Raw genomic sequence first — 24,988 nt, forward strand, 5'->3', positions numbered from 1 at the left:
AGCTCATTACATGTTTATTACTCCTTTGTTTATTTCTTCATAAATATAAACTGTTGCTACCTGTGCAAGCCTGTGCATCTAGCCCAGTTCTGGTGAGCCTTAAAAGCCCCAAATTGAAAATAGCCTAAAGATGTGAGAAATCTCAGCCAGCATCACCACCATTTAGCCAAGGTATGGAGAGAGAACCATTGCAACATGCAACATGTAGGGTTGGGTTTATAGTTAAGATTTCCTGGCTCGAAGGTACCGTGTTAGCTGGTTAGATGTGGTTATAAATGGAAGCACCTGCTGACATTAATCACAATAATTTGGCAATGTGGCTACCAATGCAAAATTATGAAAGAGACAGTCACCTCGAAAACCTAAGTCCAGTTTATCGTTGGCCTGAGCATTTTTGAGTCAGAGAAAATAACCTTTCCTCTGTGTTCTGTGATCTCATGCAAATGGAGATCTGAGGAAGAGAGGGAGGAAGGGACCATGCTTTTTTATTTGATTGGATTTTTCATTTGGTTCAATGTAACTTTAAGAAATATTAATCTGCTCCTTCATTTAATTTCATCAGTACCACTGGCCAAGAAAAATGCACTAATTTATAAGTTGAAGCAAGCCTTGAGATAATGTCACCCACCATTCATCCAAATTTGTCACTAGCATCCCATTAAAGCCATAATTATTTTTTAATTAAAACTAAGGAAGCTGGCATGTGTGTGCCTACTTTATACATCTGTTATGGGTTAAAATTGCTTTTAAAAAATGTTTCTTTAGACCGCAGTCTTTTGTGGCCATGGCCTATGCCAAAGAAAACGCAAACTTGCTTATTTTCTCCATGGGGCGCAACACTGCCTATGTGTGCCTGAACAGATTCGACTGGCCGTGAAAAGAATTCTAAATAAAACACAAACATGGAATTTGGCAACGCCACAGAAGCGAGCTTAAGACTAATTCCAGCATGCGGACGGCTCTCACACAGCAAGTCTGGCTCCACTATAAATGAAACCAGGCTCTGTAAAATCGCCAGTAAAGTTTGAGTTAGGATTTAAAGAGACAGCACTCTTATTCCAAGGTCTAAGGGGGGAAAACACACACGTGCACGCACACACACATACCCCAGCTTATTAAGGGAATTCATGCTGGCTCAGTAAGTCTATACATTGCAAACTGTTTATTTTCAGCAGTCATTTCCATTTTAAAAAATGTGAAGTTTAAAAAAAAGAACCACTGAAAAGAACAATTTCACTTTGGACTTGTTTTTTAGGAAAAAAAAGTGCTGTAATTATGACTTCAGGGACTACTGGCAGTGACAGGAATGAATGAAGGACCTACCCGATGGGAAAATTGAAATCTTATCTATAAAATAAGAAAGAAATATGAAAGTCTAGGGCAGAGCAGGGGAAGGGAAAGGTGCAGATGGGCAGAAGTTCCATGGACAGAGTGGCCTGGGACAGAGCATCCTGTTCCAATCAGAGAGCCAGCAAGCAGGATGGTGACTCACTGAGACTTGCTGGGAGGGAGCTATATGCAACACAGCTCCATGCTGCTGTGTAGATGGAGAAAGCTAACCCTGGGGCAATGAAATCCCCTGGGAAATACCTCCCCAGCAGTGCCAGCCAGTCCCAGGGAGCAGAGACATCTGTGAAGGAAGAGTGAGGAGAAAGTGAAAAACAGCTTTCGCTCATCTTTACCTATTAAGGAGAATACAAATTTAAGAAATCTCAGTCTATAATCACAAGACACAGCCTGACAAACTTAGACAGAAAGGGTAAGGAGCAAATTATTTAAGCACTGATGGTACTGTCTCCCACACTCTTTCTCCCCCTTACAGCTCTGGATGTTACCAGGTCACTGAATTAAAATTATATCTCAAGTGCCCACCTCAAACCCTGACCGCTGTGTTTTTTCTCAAAAAGGAAGAGCAGAAGGGGAGATTTGCTGGCTAGAGAGCTCTAAATATGGGAAGAGCTCAGACATTTACGAGTGTGCTCAACTGCACTAATGAATGGTGACAGTGGTGATTGAGGCAGGAGCAGGATGGATACAGCTTTCACAGCACTCTTCATGGAAAATGGGCAGGGAAAGTGTGAAGGAAATTGGGAAGGAGTTTGCAGCAATCTCATTTTACAACTATTCTATGTATCTATTGATAATGACAGTGAACTGTTTGGTTTCAATAGACTGTGGAGCTTTTAAGATTCTACGTCAAATTTACAGTGGAGGAATTAGTTCCATTTGAAGGGGGAAAAAATAAAGAAAGATTGATATTTTTTTAATTAGATTTTACAGGAAAATAAAGTTACTCACTAGTCTTGTACTCACTGTATGTCCACAATGGTCCTGTTCCCTGTTTAATCGACAGTTCACACATTTTTATAAAGGATTTGGATTAATCAATCCATAAACACTCAGATCCAATTTTTGGACATACTTTACATTATAAGCCTGTCTGTGCCATAATAAGTTAACTTATCCTCTTCTTATTCAACCAGAAGAGATTAAAAAATAACTCAAAACTCTGTTAGAAGATGCAAACTGAAATAATAATTTTCCTGCAAGCAGAAGGCACTGCTGCTATACCAAGGTCTTAGGAGATTCCATGAAATTTTGGGTTTTACTCTCATCACCATGGACAGTTTTAAATTATGTGTATTTCCCAGCAACACTCTGACTCTTACTTAAATCTCTGTACATCCTGGAATTCCACAGACCATGTCCACCACTGGCAGAACAGTATAACAGCACTGAAGTCAGAAAACACCTCACAGGAAGATGCTCAGCCAAGCATTCCCCTAACCCAGGCAGCCCCTAACCCATCTCTCAGTGGACTGTTGGCATGGCACAGCACACCCTGGGAGCTCCACGTTTGTCACACAGCCATGGAAGAGATGTAAGGATCAGGTTTAGATCCGTGTCTCACGTGAAATAATCTAGGTCAATACGGGACATGTAAGGAGCCAGCCTGACACACAGGAAGGATGGGATGCTCCTCTCACATTGCCAAGGGGATGTACTGAAAAGAATACATTTACAGTTGGCTTCAAATAGCCAGATGATGTTTAAACAAGAATTAAAGCTGCAGGTATGTTGTGCAAACCAGCTCTTCTCTAACCAGAGGCCCTTTATGTTCATAGCAAAGACAGTAAATTAGAAAGCACCATTTCATAGCACAATTCCAGCAATTGTCTCCCCATCTCCTTGCTTATAGCCTGCATTAACCTCATTCCTGAAGTCCCAGGACCTCTGACTCATACAGCTGAATTCATAAAAAATGCAAGCCTTCCTATGTGGGATTTTTGCCCGCTTCCTTCCAAGTGCAATTTTTAGTGTCTCATTGAACCTGGCTTGCCCAGCTTGTGCCATGGCAAGTTACATTAGCTGGAACAGGGGCCCAGAGGAATAGCTTGATTTAAGACAAAAACAAGAGGAAAATAAAGATACCAAAGGCATGTACCAGATACTAGCCTACCAGATTTCTGTATGTACTGCAAAAATTCTTAGGAAAAGCCTGTCCAAAAGAAGGCAAACAGCATAAAAAGGTATGTTGCTAACAGTTGCTCAGCTCTTTCCTGTTCAGCAGAAAGGAGGACCAACATGCAGAACACAGGAACACAGTGGGGCACACACGAGATGCATCAGCATGGCTTCTTTGACTTAAATCCCTTTCTGAGCATAAAGCATCCCATCTGAGCATAGAACCCTTCCTTTCATCTATTTTTATGAAGCATTCAGAAAACAAAAAAGCAGAGGTCCTCTGAATTAGCTCTGGAGGGACACATGCTACTTTTTTTGCAGTTCTCTGGCCTAAACCTGAGTCACCCCAGGAATAAATGATCCAATTCCTCTAAAACAAATAAAATAAAATTAAGTGATTTCGCTACAAAATGTACAACACCTCGTTGTTCCCTCCACCTTTCCCACTCTGGCTTGTGAACTAAAAAGCAGCTCTCATCACAACTACCTACACCATACACCATAGTTTGCCCTACTTCCTTTGACACTGAGCATTATATTTGTGCATGAGAGGTTTATCTCTGTTCTCACAAACTGAACAGGCCAATTCACTTCCTGGCTCAGGCACACAAACACATCCGCACAAATCTGACAGAAAGCGAGAAGAAAAGTGATGACAAAAAGCTACTGCTGAAGGGGCAGGAGGAAACTCCATCCTGAATATGCCAGGTGAGGCTGTGCAAGTGAACTGTTTAGCATATGTTATGTACAAATGAATGGCAATTTGCTGAGAGAAAGAAAGAATAATTGCAAACATTTATGAGTTGTGCACGTGTATTAAAAAAAAAAAAAATCAGCTCTAGGAAGCTGGTGCATTGCCCAACTAAAAGGCAAGGCACCTGACAAGTACTACCCCTAATTTTGTTGCTTTTTAGGTGATTGCTTCCTTCCTTCTCTTCCTGCAGTTGATTTCTTCTCTTTTTAGGAAGTGTTCACCAAGAGGCATTTAACTCTCTGAAAATGGGTGGGAAAACAGCGGCAGCAGGGAAGAAGCTGGTCCCATCCTGCAAACCCTCCCTGGCAGTTACTCTGCTACAGAAACATGAAAGCCATTCCCATCCCTTTGCTGAGCACGGACACACACCATGCTACAACTTCAAAAAGAGGTCTGCTCCTCCTTCAGTCAACCAAGGTGTTTCTGGACATAACAGCTGCTGAGAGCCATGATGGTGCCCAAACCTTTCCTACTGTGCCTAATTAAAGCAGTCTTCACCTATGCTGGCGTCTTGTGGAAAGTACTGCCATGCAAAAAGAAGACCCTAATTTGTTTGGGTCTTCTGTCAGAGCAGCACAAACCATGTCGTCAGTGGTGCCTCTTTGTAATGAAGCTACTCTCTCCCTTCCAAACTACCAGTACACCAAAGTGTTTAATGAATCAAGGGGAAAAAAAATGGGCTTTTTACTAATGGGAACAACAAGACACAACAAGGCACAAGAAAGAAGCCCTGCAATGAAAAGAAAAAAAAACTGTTCAATGAGATAGAACAGGAATGTAGAAATGTTCTTCCCTTGCTTTTCCATAAGCTCCCTTTTTACCTCATCTCCCACCTGATACCACCAAAGCCTGTTTGTGCTTTAACAAATATAGATCTGTTGCTATGTGCTCCCTTGGTCCTTACCTACATTCTGAAGTCACCTCTCCTAATTCAGCTACCACTCAGCAAACTCCAAAAGGACAAAAATTCATTCATTCCAATAAACAAATTATTAAATCACCTTCATCCATCTTGTTCCTATATTTTTAAATTTGATTGTGGCCAGAGAATTGCTGGCTGGGAATTACCCTTCCCCCACTCTCACATACACCCTTTAAAAATGCAAAATCTAGCCCTCTATTTCAATATTTCTGATGTCAGTGACCGGTGTCGGCTCTCCCCATACAGTAACTGCTTTAAAGCGCTGCATACAGCACTGCATTAAAAATTAATTACACATGCTATTTTATTGATAGTGCATAATGTAATGAGCACCAGCTGTGCTAAACATCCAAACTCCTTTTTAAGACAGCTATAAAAAAAGAAAGAAACTGCACTTCCAAATGCTTCTCCTGTCAGAGGAGAAAAACAGCAACATCTTGGATGGATTTGAAACAGGATTCTTTGATTTAGCTCTCCATTTGGAGCGTTTGAAGAGTTCAGACTCTCGGGCTCATTGTAGTGGTATGTGATCGAGTTAACTCTCCCAATGTTGGAACCATCGTCCTTACTGCAGGCAACGTTGCCTTGAACCTTTTCCTACCAAGACTACCAGATTCAGTTCCACCCATTAATATTGCAATTAAGGGCTTTTCTTTTTTGCTGGGATGTCTGGAAATGGCAAGCATCCGCTTTAAAGAACCTTTAAATATCACTATTGCTCCTGCTGGTTCTTAACTTGACATAATTAGGACTTACAAAGTTATAGTGATCAGCCATCTGTCTAGAACAAAGCCACAGCCACGCTCACAGTGCCAGCGACCCTGCCCCATGCAGCACCCTCGTTTTAGTCACCTCTCTGCAATTTTAAGGTCTCTTTGCTGCCTCTTGGCAAACACACTATTCAGTCAAAAAAACAGTCTGTGTTAAATCCCCTTATTTTGAGTTTGTATCTGATTTTAATATCTAGTGAGACAGGGAGCAGCCTAGACAGCAGGTCACATATGATTTTAATACTTGGATAGGTGAATGAACACAGAGATTGATAGATAGGTGTAAAGATGGATGCGTGCACTCAGACTGATGCATTACTCTTTTTAGTGTATACATCTCTCACACATCCCTGCACTATGTAAGTACTGTCCACGAAGTCAATTCTACTGTAGCATGCATTAAATATTTCACTAAAATAAATAAATACACGACTCATAGGGACATCTCTCCTGAATGTTAGCCAGTATTTTATGCAAACCTCTTATTTATGCAGCAAAATGAAAAGATACATTTACAAAGGCTCTCAGGGAAACTGTAGATCTTTGTCTGTCCTCTGACACTTATACCAAATTCCTCTTTCTCTTCTCAAAAAAGAATCAGTGCTGAAGAGAAATCAATTTCTTTTGCTTTTTTTTTGCTTTTTTTTGAAACTTCACTCAGCAAAAAATGAAGAGTAGAGTATCAGTCATTTTCCTGGGACATGATGAGTTAGAAGGTTTTTGCTGGATGAGTTTGTATTCTCTGCTCTGATTACTGTTTGGTTTTCCATTGATCCTCCTGTGTTAATAAAACCCAGGCTGGAGTGAACAAAAGCTTGCTTCTAGTAAGAAACGTGCCGAGTGCATACCATATCATTAACATAAAAGTTTTTGAAATAATACTTCTTTCTAGACAGACTGTATTAATTGCATCAAACTTTTTACAGCAGGGTGGTCTAATCTAGCTCTTCTCATTGGCTGACTCCAGTTATAAAACCAACATAAAATGAATACGGTGATATAATAGATGGAGGAAAAAGTATTCTTTTAAAACCTATGATTTAGTTACAGGGACTGCTTTTATCTTTACTGTCACCTTAACCTCTGCCAAGAAAACACCAGACTAGTTAAATGAAGCAGTAAGTAGAATTTCAGTAGCCAAGTAAATTGATATTAACTTTACAAGATGACTGTGATTTTCAGAATGTCCTAATGACTAACACAGCTGATTCCTTGAATTAGCAGGAGCTTGTTCCTCTCTTCCAAGATATGGCCCCATGCCTTCCTCTATTTTAGACCTTAAATTTCACAGCCCTGTCCATTAATCACTGCTGTCCATGCCCACTTGCTGTTTTTATACATGCAACTAAGTATCATAATTGCTTTCCATCTCCTTCCATCAGCCTACATGTGGGAAGGAAGCAGTTTCACTGCTTAGATGAATATATGTGTATTAGACAGATTTAATTATCTTTACAGGGGTATATAAAACCCTCATTTGTAGGCCCAGGTCCAAAGAATTTGGACCAGGTATATATCTGAATGCAAGCACAGGGGATTAATTATTCTCTGTGCCATTACAATCCCCTTTGTCTTATGCTGATTACAATCCTCTTCCTGGGGCTTTTGCACCACAGTATCTTCAAGGCAGGGACTTTTTTCTTTGGAGAACACACTGTAAAGTGCCATGCACTTCTGTGCTGAGATTTTCAATGCTCATTTCTCGTTAACTTTAATGGGAAATGGGCATCCAAATCTCTTAGGCAGCTTTGACAATTTAAGCCTTAATGTACAATATTAATAAATCAGCATCATAAAAAGAGCCTTATGAAGATGTATTGTGAAAAAATAGCCCCACAAAAAGCATTGCAGTGTATGTGTGCATGCACACAGACATATACTTTTCTTTACATAATTGTGTCTCTCAACAATCATTTGCATGTCTCTGTTATGCAAAAAAAAAAAAAGAAAAACGGTGTCTGTTTTACAGTTACTCTGAGTAGTTGCAATTCATTGAAATGAAATAAAAAGCAGGCTCAAAAAAGCACCCTAATCTGGCAAGGGGTAAAGCAAAATGAATGCTTTGCCCATCTATATTTTAGATCCAAGCTACATAACCCTGTGAATTTCATTACTCTATTCCAACTTCTAATTAAATAGGCACTAAAAAAATTTGAACGGGAGAACCCAATTCAACTGACAAAAGCTTCTGGGGCAAAATATATAAATAAATAAATAGACTGAGAGAGATTGAACCAGTGGTAGAGATTTTTTTTTTAATCACATGAAAAAACATGGACCTTTACTTGCAAATTCCTCATCCTGGGGTGCCTTGAACACAAAGAATTGAACGAAGAGAGAGTGGACCACAATCAGCACTGGCTGAGCAGCACAGTGGACATCCAAGCAGACCTCCCAGCACCATTTGCTGTGACTGAAACTATCAGCAGCACATTTTCTAAAGATCACTAACAACTCTGGATGAGGCAGCACGACTTCCTCTGTGCATGACTGAACACTACTCAGCATCCCAGACAATCACTCTTATCTAGGTCGGAGATTTCCAAATGCAGTTTTCACACATGTGTACCCCAAATCCCACCAGCAGCCAGACATTTGGATTCTCCAGCACAAACTGCTGTGAGGGATTCTTGAGGGCCCAGTTTGTGAGTGCCCAGCAAAGATTTTGGAGTACCTGCAACTTCAAGCCATCAGAGTCACAGTCTGCTTGAGAACTGCAAGGAAAATCTCCAGGTCCTGAATTAAATAAATGCTGAAAAACAGGAAAGGTAAGAAATGATGAAGGATGAGGGGAGGCGGGAACTGCTGATGGCTTTTGTTCAAAGAAGTAACCAATTCCTCAGATGCAAGAGCAGGGCTGACAGAATAAAAGGCTAATCAAGTCAGAGAGACAAGCTGATCTCTAAAGCTGGAGCAAGTGACTGTTGTAAATGTCTATATTTAAAAAAGAAGGCACAATGCAGGGATTGTCACTAGATTATTAATCAACACAAAGAACTCACTTTTCTATCATTTCCACAAAACATTTTGGGCGACAGAAAGAACACACAACCCTTGCCTAGGCTCACACACAGTGAATACTATGGGAGCTAAGAAAGGGTTAAGTAGACATAATCTCCTTTTTCAAGGGAAGAAAATGTTTCTTTCAAGCAGACCTTGACCAACTACTGTCATAAACATGTAGCATGCACTTTGATAAAGCCTATTCTCTAAGTGTGGCAGACTGCAGCAGTAATTACAGGAAGCCATGATAACAGGTCTCCCCCTCCACAGAGCTGGCACTGCTCTCCCAGCAAACAGGCAATTTCAAAGACTCACAGCGCACAACTCCAAAGTGAGAACTCCAAGTACACGAAGTACAAAAGCCTCACCTTCCCCACATCCTTCAATAAGTTATTCCTTCCTTCCTTTTCTATTTTTAGGTGTACTTGCTTCCATTCCCACTAGCTGCTGGAATCAGAAGCAAGAGGGAACTGGGGTATCCAATTCAGCGTTACAACTACGTGCCTCCTGAAGGCATGCACGTGCATACTACACCAGTGAAGACAGAGAAGACAGCAAAACATGAGACCAGTTCCAGTTTGGTTTACTGGTTCCTGAGAGGAGAGACGGCAGGGAAGCTTTCTGACTTTCTGATCCAACACTCACCATTTGCAAGAGCCTGTCTCGATGTTGCTCAGTCTGCCGAGGCTGACGAAGCAGAATTTCATTAAAACTGCATCCTCTGCCATACTGCATGCAGCAGCTTGGATAGAAAATGTAACCAGACCCTGGATTTACTGATGGCACCTCACCACACAGCACACTGCTACAAACCCAGAGCCCGTGCACCAGTGCAAGTGGATGGGTGCAGGCTGAGCATCTTCCAGGCAGCAAGGGAGGCTTCTCTGTGTGCCCTGAGCTTCACCCAGGACCTACACAGCACCCTGCAGAGAGCTCTTAGCCTCCTCCTGAGAACATTTTATCTTTCAAGATCCAGGGTTTCCAAGATACAAATTTAAATTTCTTGCAAAACTTTATATCTCACTTTATTACTTCAATGAGAGATGTACAAGAACACTCTCATGAGATACAGCATACCACTGTAGCCAAGTGGTACCAGTGCTTGTGGAAGGAAAAAGGTAGCACAACAAAGCTTTGCCAGCTTCAGGGGAGAAATGAGGAGCCATTTCTCAAAGGCTTTGCTCCTGACAGTCATTGCTGTCTCTGAATCCTTTGGTACTCACGCTTTACTTATCCAGCATCATTTAGGGAACTCCTTATTAAAACTACATGCACATTATCATGAATGAGGGCTGTGGGACTTGGCCCACCACAGAGAGAGTCCATAAACATTTGTGGATTTTGCCACATCTGCATTTTCTTTTAAACCCTCCCCATTTTCACCTCACCAGCACAGAGTTCATCATAGACCGAGTCTTGCAACTGATCCATGCTCAGAAACACCCACTGATTTCAAAGAGATCACTGGGTCTGAAATGATGGGGTCTGGTGACAATATGTCTGTGTTCTCTTTGGCTAGCTTGGTGTACCTTCATTTTCACTTTCCCCTCCTTGTGGTGATAAAAGTCAGGCATCCAAAAGGAATAAAGTAAAAGAAAAACTGATGGGGTAAGAGGCCAGGGATGCATGGTGAGTTACCAAGGAGCATTTTCTCAAAGCAAGGGACAGCATGGAGCACATACATCCTGCGTGCACATGGATGCAGAGGAGAGCCTTTAATATGAATGACTGAGGAGGAAGGGCAAAAAAGAAGGAAATAAAAATACCTCAGATGTAAAATGCTATCCAATTAAGCTTAAAATAAACAGCCTAAAGAGATGAAATCTTGATACTGGGGTGTCACATTCTGCAAGGAGTCTGAGACATTTGTTCACAACATGGCACAAACGGCCCAGCAGTGGCCGCAGGTGACAACTGAGGGTGGGCAGGCAGGAGGGGAGGAATGAGAAAATGGAGGGAGTCGCAGGCCCTTTCCCACTCCCCATCCTCTTCCAGGGTGGAGAGGGAAGGAGGAAGGGAAGTGGGAGGGGAGGGCAGATTAGGGCATTTTCTCTGCCTTCCCCATGCGACCCAGCAAAGGCAGCTCTCCCACAGCAAAGACGACATCACTTGGCAGCACTACTGACCTTCAGATAGCAACAAAAAAAAAGTATTTCTATTACCTGACAACTGACAATGACATCCAAATGTGCCTGACGTCTCAGTCTGAATCTCAGTCTGAGTCCCGCCAACTGAGACTGCACGTGCACCACAGCAGGGCAGGCTAAGGCAGGGCGGGAGGGAGGCCAGTGCGCGGAGAGGTGACGTGATCACGGATGTGTGAGGGTGGGAGGAGGCAGCTATGGGAGCCCCCGGCAGGTTTGCAGGCCTGGACGGCCCTGGAGAAAAAACAATAGAAAAAACTGTCAGTCGGATCTAAGTTTGAAGGGACAGAGGAGGCATCAAACAAGCGAAGTGGGGGCTGGCTGCCTAACGCTCAACACGCTTGCTCTGAACCCCTCTCTGGGTCCGGCTGAGGGCTCACGCTGGGTGGGGGAAGAATAAGAAGAGACCTGGAGCACCTGCAAACCCAGGCTGAGGGCCTGTGTGGGCATGGAGTGGGGTGAAGATGGGGGATGGCCAGCTCTGGCACAGAGCAGAGCCAGAGGCGGCGGACGTCACCACCAGCACTTGCTCAGGGACCAAATCAAAAGGGGGATAATTGTTTTACGGCTGTGTTAATGCACTGAGCCGACACAAAACTGGGCAGACTTTCTGCCGAGCCACTGCTGAAGCGGGCTCCACACACCAGCCCGGACAAAGTGCAGTGACTTAGAGCTCAAATGGCTTCAGTGAGGTGCCAGGAGCCGAGCTCCCAGAAGGAAGCCTTGGCGGCCATGTGCTGCCTTCCCGCTTGAGCTGCGGCCAGTTGTGCATTTTGCATGCCCTGATTATGCAGGCTGATTCCCTACTGAGCCTGCGAGGAAGGGAGCAACCTTTTTCCTGGTAGCTAAAAGATGATATTGTAACCTACAACCTTATTATTTATTTTTAACCCCTCTAGGAATCACCTGCCATTTAAAAGCTGTATTTAAGAGTTTTCTCCTGCTCCACTGGAAGTGCTTGCTCCTCCTGGCACTAGTCCAAACTGAACTCTGTGGCTTTGAAAAACTAAGATACAAGTCTTAAATATTGGCATACACCTGCACAAATACAGACACACACACACACAGAGTCATGTAGGAGTCACGTTTTTGGCTGGCACAAATTAGCAGACTTTAAAGGGAAGCTGAGTGAATGGCACCACTTTCCATCCATTGGGAATCCCAACCTCTCCATTTCAAACTATTCCTGCCACTAAGTTATTAACTAAAGGGTAGCTGCTAATCAAGGCCAGTTTCTACATGAAGAAATGTGGTGGAGTAGTCGCCATTAAAAATCTGCCATTTGCCAACAGTTACCACACAGTGGTAGATCAGAAACCACAGTTTCACCCTGTATTTAGATCAGGAAATATGTGTGCTAATTGTGGGGTACCTTCTGGCAAATGCTTTCTTACTAAATGGTGGCATCTCTGGCTGTGCATGAGTGTTCACCTTGCTGATAGATGCAAACACCATGGCAGCAAGCAGAAAGATTTATCTGTGTTCCCTCCAACCCTAGAAAAAACATTTCCTAAAGGAACATACACTGTGGCAGCAAGGAATAATATTTATCCATGCTCCTTCTGACCCTAAACATGCAACATTTTCCAAGGGAGTCTCTCCACCTTGAGAGTCCCTATTCAGAAACCAGGCCTGCATGTTGATCTGACAGCTACACATGTGAGGCAAATGGGGATACTTCATCCTTGGCACAGCATCCAGCGCTCCAGTCTGCAAGGACTGCATTTGATTTTGGCGTTTATCTTAAATGGCTAAGAGACCACCAGTGCAAAACATTTGTGTGAAGCTTTTGCCAAAACCACAAGTGAAGAGTCTAAATTCCCTGTGTAAATACTTGAGCTTCAAGCATCGAGGATAAAATTTGTGCTGTTTTGTGAGGACTGGTTTTAAATAGAAGCCATCTCTGTGGCTTGTGGGACAAGGAAGGACTTTTTTTTTTTTTTTGGGAGCTCTGTTTGACTTTTGTAACTCTTTGATCTCTCTGGAAGTACTATACAAGCAGGTACGATAACTGCTATCCAGATCCTACCTATGTTGCATTTCTGGCAAGACAGTGTGCTGTGCATGAGGAAACTGATGCTGGACATGGATTCTATGTGTGTAGGCACCACTCTACTGCCACTGTAACAGATATGAATAACGTTTGCTTTTTTCATGGAATAATGAAAGCATAGTACAGGTTCCCTCCAATGACTTAACAATTGTATCCTATATTCCTAATATAATAAAAATTGCTAGGCTGTGATGAGCTGCCTGAGCATTTGTTCTTGCTTCAAGAAAATCATCAGCTTGAAATGGGGATTTAGAATAGAACCACAGGGCAGCTACATCTCAAGTTACAATGAGATGTGTCTGTGGTTTCACCATGACTAAGGGTACAGGTCTTGCAGTCACTTGGCCCTCTGTATATCATGATGCCTTACTATTGGTTTTGAAAGAGATAATCACACAGAGAAACTACACAAAGTCCAGCAAATGCATCATCTGACTCCACTGCATGGGGCTTTAATGTGGAGGTCCATGGGCCCTGGCACACAGCGCTACCCTGAGAGTAACAGCCTCTTCTCTAGCCCTGGTATGTCTCATATGTCCATTGGCAATGAATTTAATGCATTTTGCACAGCCCTGAGGTGTGCAAGAAGATGCAAAAAGCTCTCACCAAGGAAGGCCCTCCCAGATCTTACTCATCTCTAGTGTGGAAAGGGAAGAAAGGCCTCAAATAGGAGATTTCTCACCATCTGGTCAAAGGGATCCTGTAGGAGCCTCCCAACAGTGCTACTGGGGGCAAAACAGCAATCTGTTTTAACAAGGTACCTAAAAATTTTACCAGAAGAACTGTATGAACCAGATGCTGGTGAACGGATGGAACTGAAACTGCCACTCAGATGTTCTTTTTTTTTGTCCTCACCCTGGAGAAGAGATGCTCTGGGGAAACCTTATAGCAGCCTTCCAGTACCTGAAGGGGGCTGACAAGGGAGCTGGTAAGGGTTTTTTTACAGGATATGTGATGATAGGACAAGGGAAAATGGAATTAAACTGACAGAGATAGGTGTAGATTAGGTTTAAGAAAGAAATTCTGTACTGCGAGGGTGGTGAGAGACTGGAACAAGTTGCCCAGAGAAGTGTGCTCAAGATCAGGTTGGATGGGTCTTTGAGGTGTCCCTGACCATCACAGGGGCATCTGTTCCAACCCAAACCATTCTATGATTCTATGATTTGATGTTGTCCAGAACAGATGTAAATTTGAGGAAATCTAAAAATTGCTAACCTGGCATCACAAAAGAACAGACTGGTAAGGGAGAAGAAGAGTGGACCAAGAGAGACTCTGGCAGATGATCAGGAATTACCACCAGCACTCCCAAGTTCAGCACTATGAGACAAATATTGTGCAGTTGCCAGACCAGGAGACTTAAGTCTGCTCTCACAAGCAAAGACAAATCAGGTGATTCCTCTTCCCTTTTACTACCAATTCAAGGTTTACTTCTTTGTTACTAATCAGGACAGTCCTACAGAATCAGAACAAGTGGAAAATGATGAAGATGGAAATCATATCCAGTGGCCTCAAGAAAAGGCAGGGAGAAAAGGAGGGGTCCACCATTGGGTACAGGACACCTCTTCATAGTTATAGAAAAAATAACACTTTTGTTCAAAAATACTCAGCTTGTATTTGCTAGGAACATGTTCCCATTTAATCTCTTCATCTCCTCTCTGTGGGATCCTAGGTGTATTTTTTATTCCACAAAGGGCCTATTTAAAGCTGAAAATGAAGATGGAGGCTCTTCAACTTAACTGTTACAGGTAGCGGATAAACACAGAACGAACAAAGATAAAAGGAGAGATGGACAGATTAGGTAGATAGATAGATAGATAGATAGATAGATAGATAGATAGATAGATAGATAGATAGATAGATAGATGATAGATAGATAGATAGACAGACAGGATCTTAAGGTGGTGCAGAGAGTTTTTTGCTCAGCCCACACAGCAAGAGGCAAGGGAGTGGAGCCGATCTCTGGAATTCTACATCCAATCGACCACATCACATTTTCAAAGAGAAAACACACCTGCGAGCCCCTGACTGCCACAAAGGGCATAGCCACAATCAGCAGTAAAGGGAAAGCAAACCACAAGAACTGCAGTGCAATCTTAGAGGCAAATATCCCATCTGGATGGGGAGAGCAGGCACACACATGCAGCATTGTGTTGCCTGGACATCCCTGACACGATGTGTGAGGCTCAATTTTCCTCTTGGGTCAGCAGTGGGAAATCACTCACCTGCACTGCAGATCTCAATTATATATTCTGCATTCATTCTGCACGGAGAGTTTTGCACATAGCATGAGTGTGAAACACACACAGGGACTGTCACCATGTAAATAAAACATCTGCATTGCTGATGGTAAAGGAAGATTTTGTTCTTGTGCATTAAACAGGCTCAGCATTTCCTCAGAACCTGTACATGGCAGTAGCTCACAGGTGATGTTGTCTCCAATGCACCACTAAGGGTAATTTTCTTTTTTCTCTCTGCTATTTTTAAACTTGCAAGGAAGAAAATAAGGTAAATTGGACACGACCCCAGATGGAAAATGGAAAAGCCTAGATGAACCTGACAAAAGCCACAATCAAGGCATAAATTGCATCCTTTTGTTGCCCCTCTCCCAGAGCCTAGACATGTCTGGCCATATGATATGGTGTACGTAAAACACCAAACTCCTCTGGCACATCTGCAGAAAAGTCCCTGAGCAAAATACAAAGAAGGAGCCAAAGCAGCATTCAAAATGTCCCACCTCATCATGGCTTTGACCAGGGGAAGCAATCTTAAATTAAGAGACCTGGCTTTATATCTCATGTCACATGTAACTGCAGCCACACGTAGCTGTGTGTGCCAGGGGGGCCTGTGTGCTTGACTGTGGGTGCCTGGGTGTGTGTCCATGCACAGGCAGACAGGCAGGTGCACAGGCAGACATGTGAGTTGCTTAACAGGGCACAAACCAAGTTTTTCTACATGTTTCTCTGTGCCTGTCTGATGATAGAAAATCCAATCAATAGCTGGTTAGAGAATAAAGCTCAGCTCCATTATTAAAAAATTCTCTTTCAATAAAAAGAAAAACATCTGTTCAAACAGTGTACAGCTACAAATTTGGAGTGCAGGCTGAAGCATCATCCCTGCCCTGTGCCCATCATGTTCAGGGAAAATACTGCAGATGTTTTGAGGGGAGTTTTACATGAACCATTGCAGCAGGTTTCCAAAAATGATTAACAAATCTATCAACTAATCTCTCCAATAGATTTTTTTTTTCCCCAATCTTTTTCTAAAACAAGTTGTCTTATGTGCATCACACCCTCTCCTGCGGACTGTTCCCACCTGATAGTATTGTCTCTCTGCCATGTCTCTTTTTGCAGACACCAAGAGTGTTGGGAAGCAAATACACACAAGCACACACACGTACACACACAGAGAAACACTTCCAAATACACATAAGCACAAACACTTCCAACAGCAACCAGCAGAGCAATTCCCCCTGCGAGGGGCAGATACACACAGCATCCCCCAGGAAAGGCAGAACGACTCCCTGGTGTGCAGACACACAACTGCACACACTCACACCCAGAGTCCAGCACTCAGCCAGACACACCTGCACGCCAGCCTTCACCTGTCCCCCCAGCACACACACAGCCCTTTGGGAGAGGTTTCCCCACACTGATTGTGATGCTTAGACTGAAACTTTGCTCAAGCTGGAAATGCAAAAGTTGCAGCAGGTAGAGAAGAAGGAGAGCAAGGAAGAGATTGCTTGTTGTATTTTGCTCAGGGATTTTTTCATTTTGGCAGACCAGGATTCCCTTTGAATTGATACATTTCTTTCTCCCAAGAATTTCGAATGATAATGCATAAATGAGTCATAGATCAAGAACACGACGTGGTGAGCAAGGAGGAGAAAGAGTGTGAGTGAGGGGCACTGGCACAGAAATTTGACAGTACCCCAACTCCCCCCCTTCCTCCCCCCATGCCAAGACATTAATTCTCACAAGTCGGAGAAAATTACTATGCATGAATGCAAAAAGCATGATCAGGAGTAATTAACATGGCTTCATATGCAAATTTTATTAATGCAGAAGTACAAAGTCATTATGCAAATGAAACTTACGTCAACTCTCTTGACAAATATTCATTTCTAAAGCTCAAGTTTCTCCCTTCTAATTTTTTTTCCTTGATTTTTGGTGTAAAACCAAAAAAAAAAAAAAAGTGATGAGGACTGCTTGACAAGTTTGCAAAGTTGTTTTTCAACCGGAGAAATTTTATTCTTGCATTGTTGATATATTTTTTTTTGTTGTTGTTGTTGGCAGGTACACGACAGCTCATGGAGGAGAGCGGGAGGATGGGGGACGCGGGCTACCAGCAGCAGGCAGCCAATCAAAACGCCAGCGGCTGTAATGAGCGCGATTGATGACTGTTTGGCTTTACTGCAGGGTAATGAACTAGAATCCAGTCTGAGGAGGGAAAAAATATGAATATTCATGAAGCTGTGCTCCTGCCTTTGATGATTAAAGAAATTTTTAATATTCAAATAAGCGCTTGCCAAGTGATTAACAAAGAACAAGCACGCAGGAATATGGAAATGGAGCTGTGGAAGATTTGGGAGTCACAGTCTGTGCAGAAAAGACAGCACAAAATTTCATAAACAAGATAGGCAGATAACCTAATTCAAATCTGAGCAAATAAAGGGGGGAAAATCACCTTCCTTTTCATCAGTTTGGATATTGTATCAGTCACTTTGTTTTAGAGTGCAAAGGAGAATTAAATCAACCAATGCAATAAGATGGGGGGAAATACCCAAACCCTGAGAAACACAACCCAGCAATTGCAAAGTAAGAATCCTGGGTCAGAAACCGATAGGAAAATGATGGCTAAGGCCACCCTCTGCTGTGGGCTATTGCTTTTCCAAAGCAGGATCCTGCCTGATGCTGAGAGTCTCCTGGCTGCTGAGAATCGCCAACTTGTTGTATACAACAGGCAGGAGTCAAAAGTATCCTAAAATCACCAAGACCAGTCCCTGCTGTTAAATCCCTTTCCTTGGATAAAGGGCACACTGCAGGGCTTGGCTGCTGTCTGGGAGAGGAGGGAGTGCAACAGAAACAAGAAATATTATTGCCAGGGTAAAGAAAGCAAGAAAAAAACTGAAAAGGAGGAGATGCAAGGAGGTCTCAGCTGCCCACTCTGGTAATCAGTTGGTAAAAAATGTGTTTTCCATGTCTGAGCCAGAAAGGTCCTCCACTCCCCACAGATTTCTGAACAAGGATACAAAAATTCAGGCACATTTTAAAATGTCTGATAAGTTCAGGCTCTCACAGTTTAATAGCTTCACTAAGGATTCACACTGAACCAGATAGTAACAATATTAGCTGCTAAAATGACTTTGCAGTTAAAATACATCTAATTAGCAGTCAGCTAATTTTTTTTTTGTTTTTCTTTGAAAAACAGTTAACTTCAGAGCTATATTATACCAGAATGAAATGTGGTTGAGCTCTTTCTATTACTCAAAAGCCAGAGTAAGGATATCTTCAAAGTCTTAGGGCACTGGAAAATCAACTCACCTTTTTGTTATTAGATCCTGGGGTTTCACAGGCCTGTTTGCCTTTTCTGCAGACCTTTAAAAACTCTGGTTAATTATTTCTTATTTAAAAATTTAAAGAAAGCATAGGCTAGGTACCATTTAATAATTAACTGCTGTTTTCAGAATGTAAAATTTCAACTGTACTTAAAATAAAAATAATAACGGTAGCAGCATGAGGACAATGCTACAAAATGCAAAAAATGGCCATGATAAGAACCTTCAAAGTTGTCATGAAAACACATTATGTAGCTAATGGAATTCTTCCCCCTATATTTGCTTCATTTTTGGAAATGCAAAATTATTCACTATTGATGTATCACAGAAAAGAACAGGGCAAAAAAAAAAAAGAAAGAAAGGAAAGAAAAAAAAAAAAAGAAATGCCTAAATGTAAGTAAAGATAAGGTTAAACACCATGCCAAGGTATTGCTGGGAGTCTTTGCTCTGAATAATGCCAAGACCTTTCGAAGATGTCTGTTGTCTCTGAGTGCGCGTGGGCGGGTGAAGTGTGATATTACATAACTCACACGCGGCAGCGGCTCTGCATAACCGTACTGACTAAAACGCCCGGCTGTGAAACTCAGATCTCCATTTCCTGGGCTGTTTGTAGCTCATGTCAGACCTCTGAGCACCGAAAATGTTATCCTTTGTCTGCAAGGTTCCTTGGCTTTGTTTTAATCAGTGCATTTTCTTTTTTAATGACAGAGGAGCAACTACCGGCTCCTACAGTTGGTTGCTTTGAAGCGCTTCTTAAATGGCCATTAAATTCTACCATACAAATGTGAATACTTAATATTTATTCCATATTTTCATTATTTCTTTAAAAGTACCCCATTTACATATTTCTGGAGAATAATAGTACTTCTGCAGGGCAGGTGAACACACATTTCTGCATATGGAGTCAATGGGGAAAAGCATTAAGAGTCCATATTGTAAAAATCAGCCCCTAAATTTAAGTAGTTTGAATTGAGCATGCAGCTGTGGTTGCCTGTCAGTAGTTGGATGCTGTAATAATAACAACAACAACAATAATAACAATAATAATAATAATCTTTTCATTTCTCTAGTGCCTTCCACGCAAAGATCTGGAAGTACTTTACGAAGATAAATAAACTGAGTTTGGAACACCCCACGTGGTTAATAAATATCCCAACATATCTAAAGAGCATGCAATTCCTCTCACTATGTAAAAATCCACATTATGTCATTCATGTATTTGCATATGGTATTTTGGAGACTTGGACACCGAGGGCAGTCTGGGGAGAATTTTACTTACCTTGAGACCATGTGAATTCACAGAAGAAGCCCACACTATGCCAGCAGGACTGTTTTGCCAAACCCCCTCTTTTAGAAAACAGGGGGGGATTGTCAGTGGCCCCACTCAGGGGCCAGGGTGAGTGGTCCCCAGGTGTATCCAGGTACCACATGGCAGCATCTCTCTGAGCCAGGTCTCCACAGGGGCTCCTGCAGGACTACCTGTACCCTCCTCCCACCTGATGCTCATCTAAACTTCTTCCTCACCCCTTGTATGTGCTATGAACATGAAAAGAGAAAAACTGAAACATCTTGGCTCACCCCCAATTAACCACACAAGAAAAAGAACTCCTGCCTACCCCAAGGCTGCATTCATCACCTCCCCCTGCTGTGTCCTGTGCCCACCCCACCAACACAAGCTTTTGCCCCAGGAGGACCATATCCCTTTGTAATGAGAGCAACTGGGTGCAAGAGCAAGGGAAAACAGGGCAGGATTTGGCCTAAAAACATCTTAAGGCATGAGTGAATACGACATATCAACAGATGTGCTAAAAATATAACACAGGAAAACGGATTTTCCTCATCTCGGGAGAGTGGTCTTGCAGACCACTGGGCTGGGAAGAAGGCTGGGGTGCACAGCCCAGGGCATGAGCCACACAGGCTATGGCACATTCTCTCCTGAAGCTCAGCTTCCCTTCTGACCTTCCCACTGACTGCCTGCCTGGGGTGTTCAGCCCCAAGATGCCCTCAAGCAGAGCCCAGCTCTCACTCTGGGAATGTCGAGTGTCTAACACAAGGGTGGCCTGATCTGAGCTGCAATATCCAGAAGCTACCACAGTAAACTAACGAATAATAATAATCACCCTGATTTGTGGAGAGTTGGGGTTTTTTTGGGGTATTTTTTCCCCAAAAGGCATAAAGGGTAGACAATAAACAGTTCATCAATTTTCCCAATTTTTTTACTCAACTCTTGTAATTAAGTCCTGGGGAGATTTCAGTGGTTGTAAAAATCCTTGTGGGTACTAAAAATTTTAGACCTGATTATATCATGAATATTTCTATCTACCAGCAAATATTTTTGATGTAATTGAAACATATAACTACCCCAACAGACAACTGTAGCAATTTAACAGGCCCTGAAATTAATAAAGTAACTCAGTGGATGGAAAGGGCTGCTTTCAAACGGCAAAATAATATATATATATATGCAGCTAGAGCAAGAAACGCCCCTACAAATAATCAGAGGGCTTGACCACAAGAGGATGGTCGAGTGGTTAAATGAAGGAATTGAAGTGGCCAGGGAAGAGACACAGATAAGCAGGAGTCATTAACACCAGTGGACTTCTCTGCCTTGGCCTTTTGGAGCTGAGTCCTGCACACACTGGCAGATGCTGCATTGCAAACATGTATCCTCAGGGTGGGTGGATATGGCCTCTGGAAAAGAGAGTAGCAGGATCTGCTGCTTGGCTAAGTAGCTCTGCCTCGCTCTGAAGTTTGCCTTCTACCAGTAGTTTTAAAATTTGTCCCTAAATTTTTTTCCCTATCTCTCACAATAAAAAATAATCACAGTTTTTAAAAACTTGGAGGAATTAGGCAAAATGAGGTTTTAGCAGCTCTTCAGCTGTTTGGCAGCAAAATCAATTCCTGCAATGGGAGGGAACTTAGGGGAAAAAGAAGCAGATGAAGTCACTCTGCCCCTCTGTGCCTCAGTCTCCCCATCTGTGAAAATCTGCTAATGACATCCACCTGATTTAGTTAAATGTCCTGGAAACTAAAAAGACTCTGTAACAGCAATATATTAAGCAGCAGCACTGTTAACTGCTTCACTGCTGGAAATGCAAAGGAGAGCCATCAGGTGATGCCATGTCCCTGCATAGCACAGATGGACAAACTTAATATACAGAAACAATTAGCTTTGGGGGAGAATCACAGCTTCTGTTTTTTTGGCTCACACCTTGCCAAAAGCAATGTAAGTGTAGACACTGTAAGTGCTGAATTTCAATGTGAAAAATAGTCTACCTGCCTAGTGTGAATGCATACACCAGACTTAAAGTAATATAACTTTGAAATAAGTGGGGGAAGGGAGGGGCATTAACAGGCACATTCATGATTTTCAAATTTTTCCTTGTGCATGGAGCACTTTCACACTTAGAAAAGAAATTCACTGACACCAAGCAAACTTGAAAAAGCAAAACAGAGCAAGTGAACGGGGAGGGAGGGAGGGAGGGAGCAGCAGAGATTTTTAAAATGAGGGTTCCCATTGAGCTTTGGATCTCTCAGGTGAAAACTACTCCAGCTATGTATGTATGAGTAGACCCAAGTCTGATAACTGAATCTATCAAATTAAATGAGCAGAGCAATCATCTGGAGAAGGTAAAACAATCCACCAAATGAGAATAACACTGAGGATATAAAGGTGCAGTCTTCAACCCACAGGACACCAGCACAACTAAGCAAATAATGCTCTGTGAATGGAAAAGAGGCTAGGAAATTAACCAGCTTTTAAAAAATGAAAGAAAGCAGATAAATAAACCAGCAACCAGGACCTTAGTTCAGACTATAATGTAAGCCAAAAAAAGGAAAGAGTGAACCAGCATTTCATTTGCATGAGGAAGCATGCTGGAAACTTGTGCCCAATCCCTCTGCTAAATAGAACAATGAAGTTTTACCCAAAGACTTGGATCCAAACAGAATTTGGCCAGTCACAAGCACTAATTAGACAGGATAACCAAACCCTGCTCCAGCAGAGGTAAAACACAAGTGCAGTATAATAAGAACCCTGTAATCCTTTCACTCTGACACAAAACTGAGAGCAAAGTATAAGAAACCAAGAGCCATTCTACATAAAGATTTTTTTTCTGAGGTATTTATTTTCTGGACCAGATTTCCCTGTAACTTTCAATTTACCCATTATTTGTACAGAACAGCATCTTTCTCCATAACATAAAAGCATAGGATACAAAAAGGCTTTTTGTTATCAAGTCTGCTTGAAACAGAAGCTGAATACACTTACCTAGGAAAGTGTATTCAAAAAAAACGAGATAAAAAACCAGACATACTGTACAAGCAAGGTGAGGCAAGATAATTCCTTTTAAAAATCCACAGTTAGGATGAGGAATCAATATTAAATTCATACCTATCACCCAGTAAAATAAGGCTGAGTAGGCTTGTTTTGTTTCTGATGAAAATGTCAATATTCTCCAATGACAGCTTATTGCTTTATATCACAGTCTAACCAAATCTTTCTGTAACCTCCTGCATTACGAGCAAAATCTCTAAAATGTCACCAACTAAAAAACTGAACCAGCCTGTAATTAGTTTCAACAAAGTCATCCTTTTAACCCTAATTTTCTAGATGTAGATGGTATTTCCATAGTAAGCATTATGAACCTTCCTTAAGGACAAGTGGAATCAAATTGTAAAATCATAAGCAGCGATCTAGTAGTTCTTCCTCGAAGCAAGCCCTTTATTTGCCTGTAATAAATTCAAATCCAGTCTTCATTCTCTTAATAGGTGATCAGAGAAAATATGCATGCACACCTAAACTGCCACAACAAACCTTATTTTTTAAATAACACTTCAATCGCTAATATAATAAAGATTGTTGTAACCCGTTAGCACTGGTATCATTATTCCTTATGATTCAATATTCTAATGACTGGCTGTAACAGAGGTTTATGTTCTGCAGAGGTTTATACCACTATTTAATGTAATTAAGCAAACTGGCAGCCAGTGCCTCTATGGAAATATCATTTCTATCACAGAGTATTCCCACCAGAAATTCAGAGGGATCATAACATACAAACTTTGATTCTGTTTATTTTTTCCCCTGTTCTGAAACTGATCTGGCATTTCTTGGACTTAGTACTAAGTGGAAGAAGGAATTAATTTGGCTTCTGTAGACATGTTATTATTGACAATACTAATAATCTATGACAAATGGGCCATCCCCACTCCTCTCTTTCAGCAGGCATTGCAGCCTGCAACATCACTTTGCAAAGCCCCAGAGCTGGACTCTCCTCTTGCAGGGAGCCCTGTGAGTGTACCAGCAATGGGGTTTTAAGTAAGCCATTAAAATGCTAATATTCAGCACGGGCCAGATCCCTGTTACCACTGAAAGCAGAACTAAAGCTCCTCTGGAGACAGGATAAGGCCCTTCCAATGTGATCAAAGAGTAAATACATGCAAAGCTCTGATGGGAAAAAGGATCTTTTTTCTAATTTTAAAACTAAACAGGGAGAGTCCACCAGGCTCATAATCCATGTTACAGTCACATCTGGGATCACTGACATCTGGGATAACAGCCGTGAGGAAGATGGGTCCAGGCTAAAAAGTTGCCACCTGGGGTCAAAGAGGAGCACTTAACACCCAGGATTCTGTGAAAATGGACTTATTTATCGTTTGGGCTACACTCCCCTCCACTCAGCTCTGCTGATGACAGCAAATATGCCACACTATATATATTTGTTTTATATAGGTACATAGATATAGATATATACATGCACTGTGCATTGCTTTGTCACATTCACCCCATCTTGCAAAGGAAGCTCAACCCCTCACTCAATCAGGACGTTTATAGGGTCATCCAAGAATGCAGGATCAGAAGCAGATTCACACCAAAAGCAAGAGTTCACCCTTTGCCTGCAACAGCAGAGCCAATTTTGTTAAATAAAGGCTTAGATACCTCTCCTTCCCAGCTGTAAAGCTCTCTGTAGAGGGAAGGAAAAAAAAAAGCCTTAAAGATTTTGAAAGAAAACCCACTCCCATTTGGGGGGGGGGGGGGGGGGAATGGGACTTGGAAAGATAATAGAAAAGGGAAAATGTCTGGTTCTTATTATTACTACCTCCAGCACTTTCACCTCCACAAACAGCTTAAAGAAGGGCTTCTGGAACAGAAGTTCTACTTTCCTTAATCTGGGCTCTTAACTGCCAGGATCTGGTTAGATTTTCTCCTTTTCCAGATTTTAATACTTTTATTATATATTCCAATGGGGAGTGGGGGGAGGAAGAGTGGGAATCTCAGTGTCACTCTAAGGAAGAAGTCACCGGGTTTTGTGATCCAGCAG

The 24,988-nt window shown here is 42.1% G+C and overlaps 1 protein-coding gene across 10 annotated transcripts in view; it reads right to left on the reverse strand.

Annotated features, from left to right (window-relative positions):
• The window catches only part of BCL11B (BCL11 transcription factor B), a 98,005-nt gene that overhangs the window by 43,096 nt on the left and 29,921 nt on the right, over positions 1 to 24,988 (reverse strand). For 8 of the 10 annotated variants that reach the window (XM_077180679.1, XM_077180670.1, XM_077180672.1 and 5 more), the window contains exon 3: positions 11,077 to 11,292. The exons of the other annotated variants lie outside the window; for them this stretch is intronic. In XM_077180679.1, coding sequence (XP_077036794.1) covers positions 11,077 to 11,292 — 216 coding nt within the window. The remainder of the gene's footprint in view (positions 1 to 11,076; positions 11,293 to 24,988) is intronic. 10 annotated transcript variants of the gene reach the window in all.

This window comes from Agelaius phoeniceus, chromosome 6 (assembly GCF_051311805.1).
Source record: "Agelaius phoeniceus isolate bAgePho1 chromosome 6, bAgePho1.hap1, whole genome shotgun sequence".
In the NCBI taxonomy this organism is placed as follows: Eukaryota; Metazoa; Chordata; class Aves; order Passeriformes; family Icteridae; genus Agelaius; species Agelaius phoeniceus.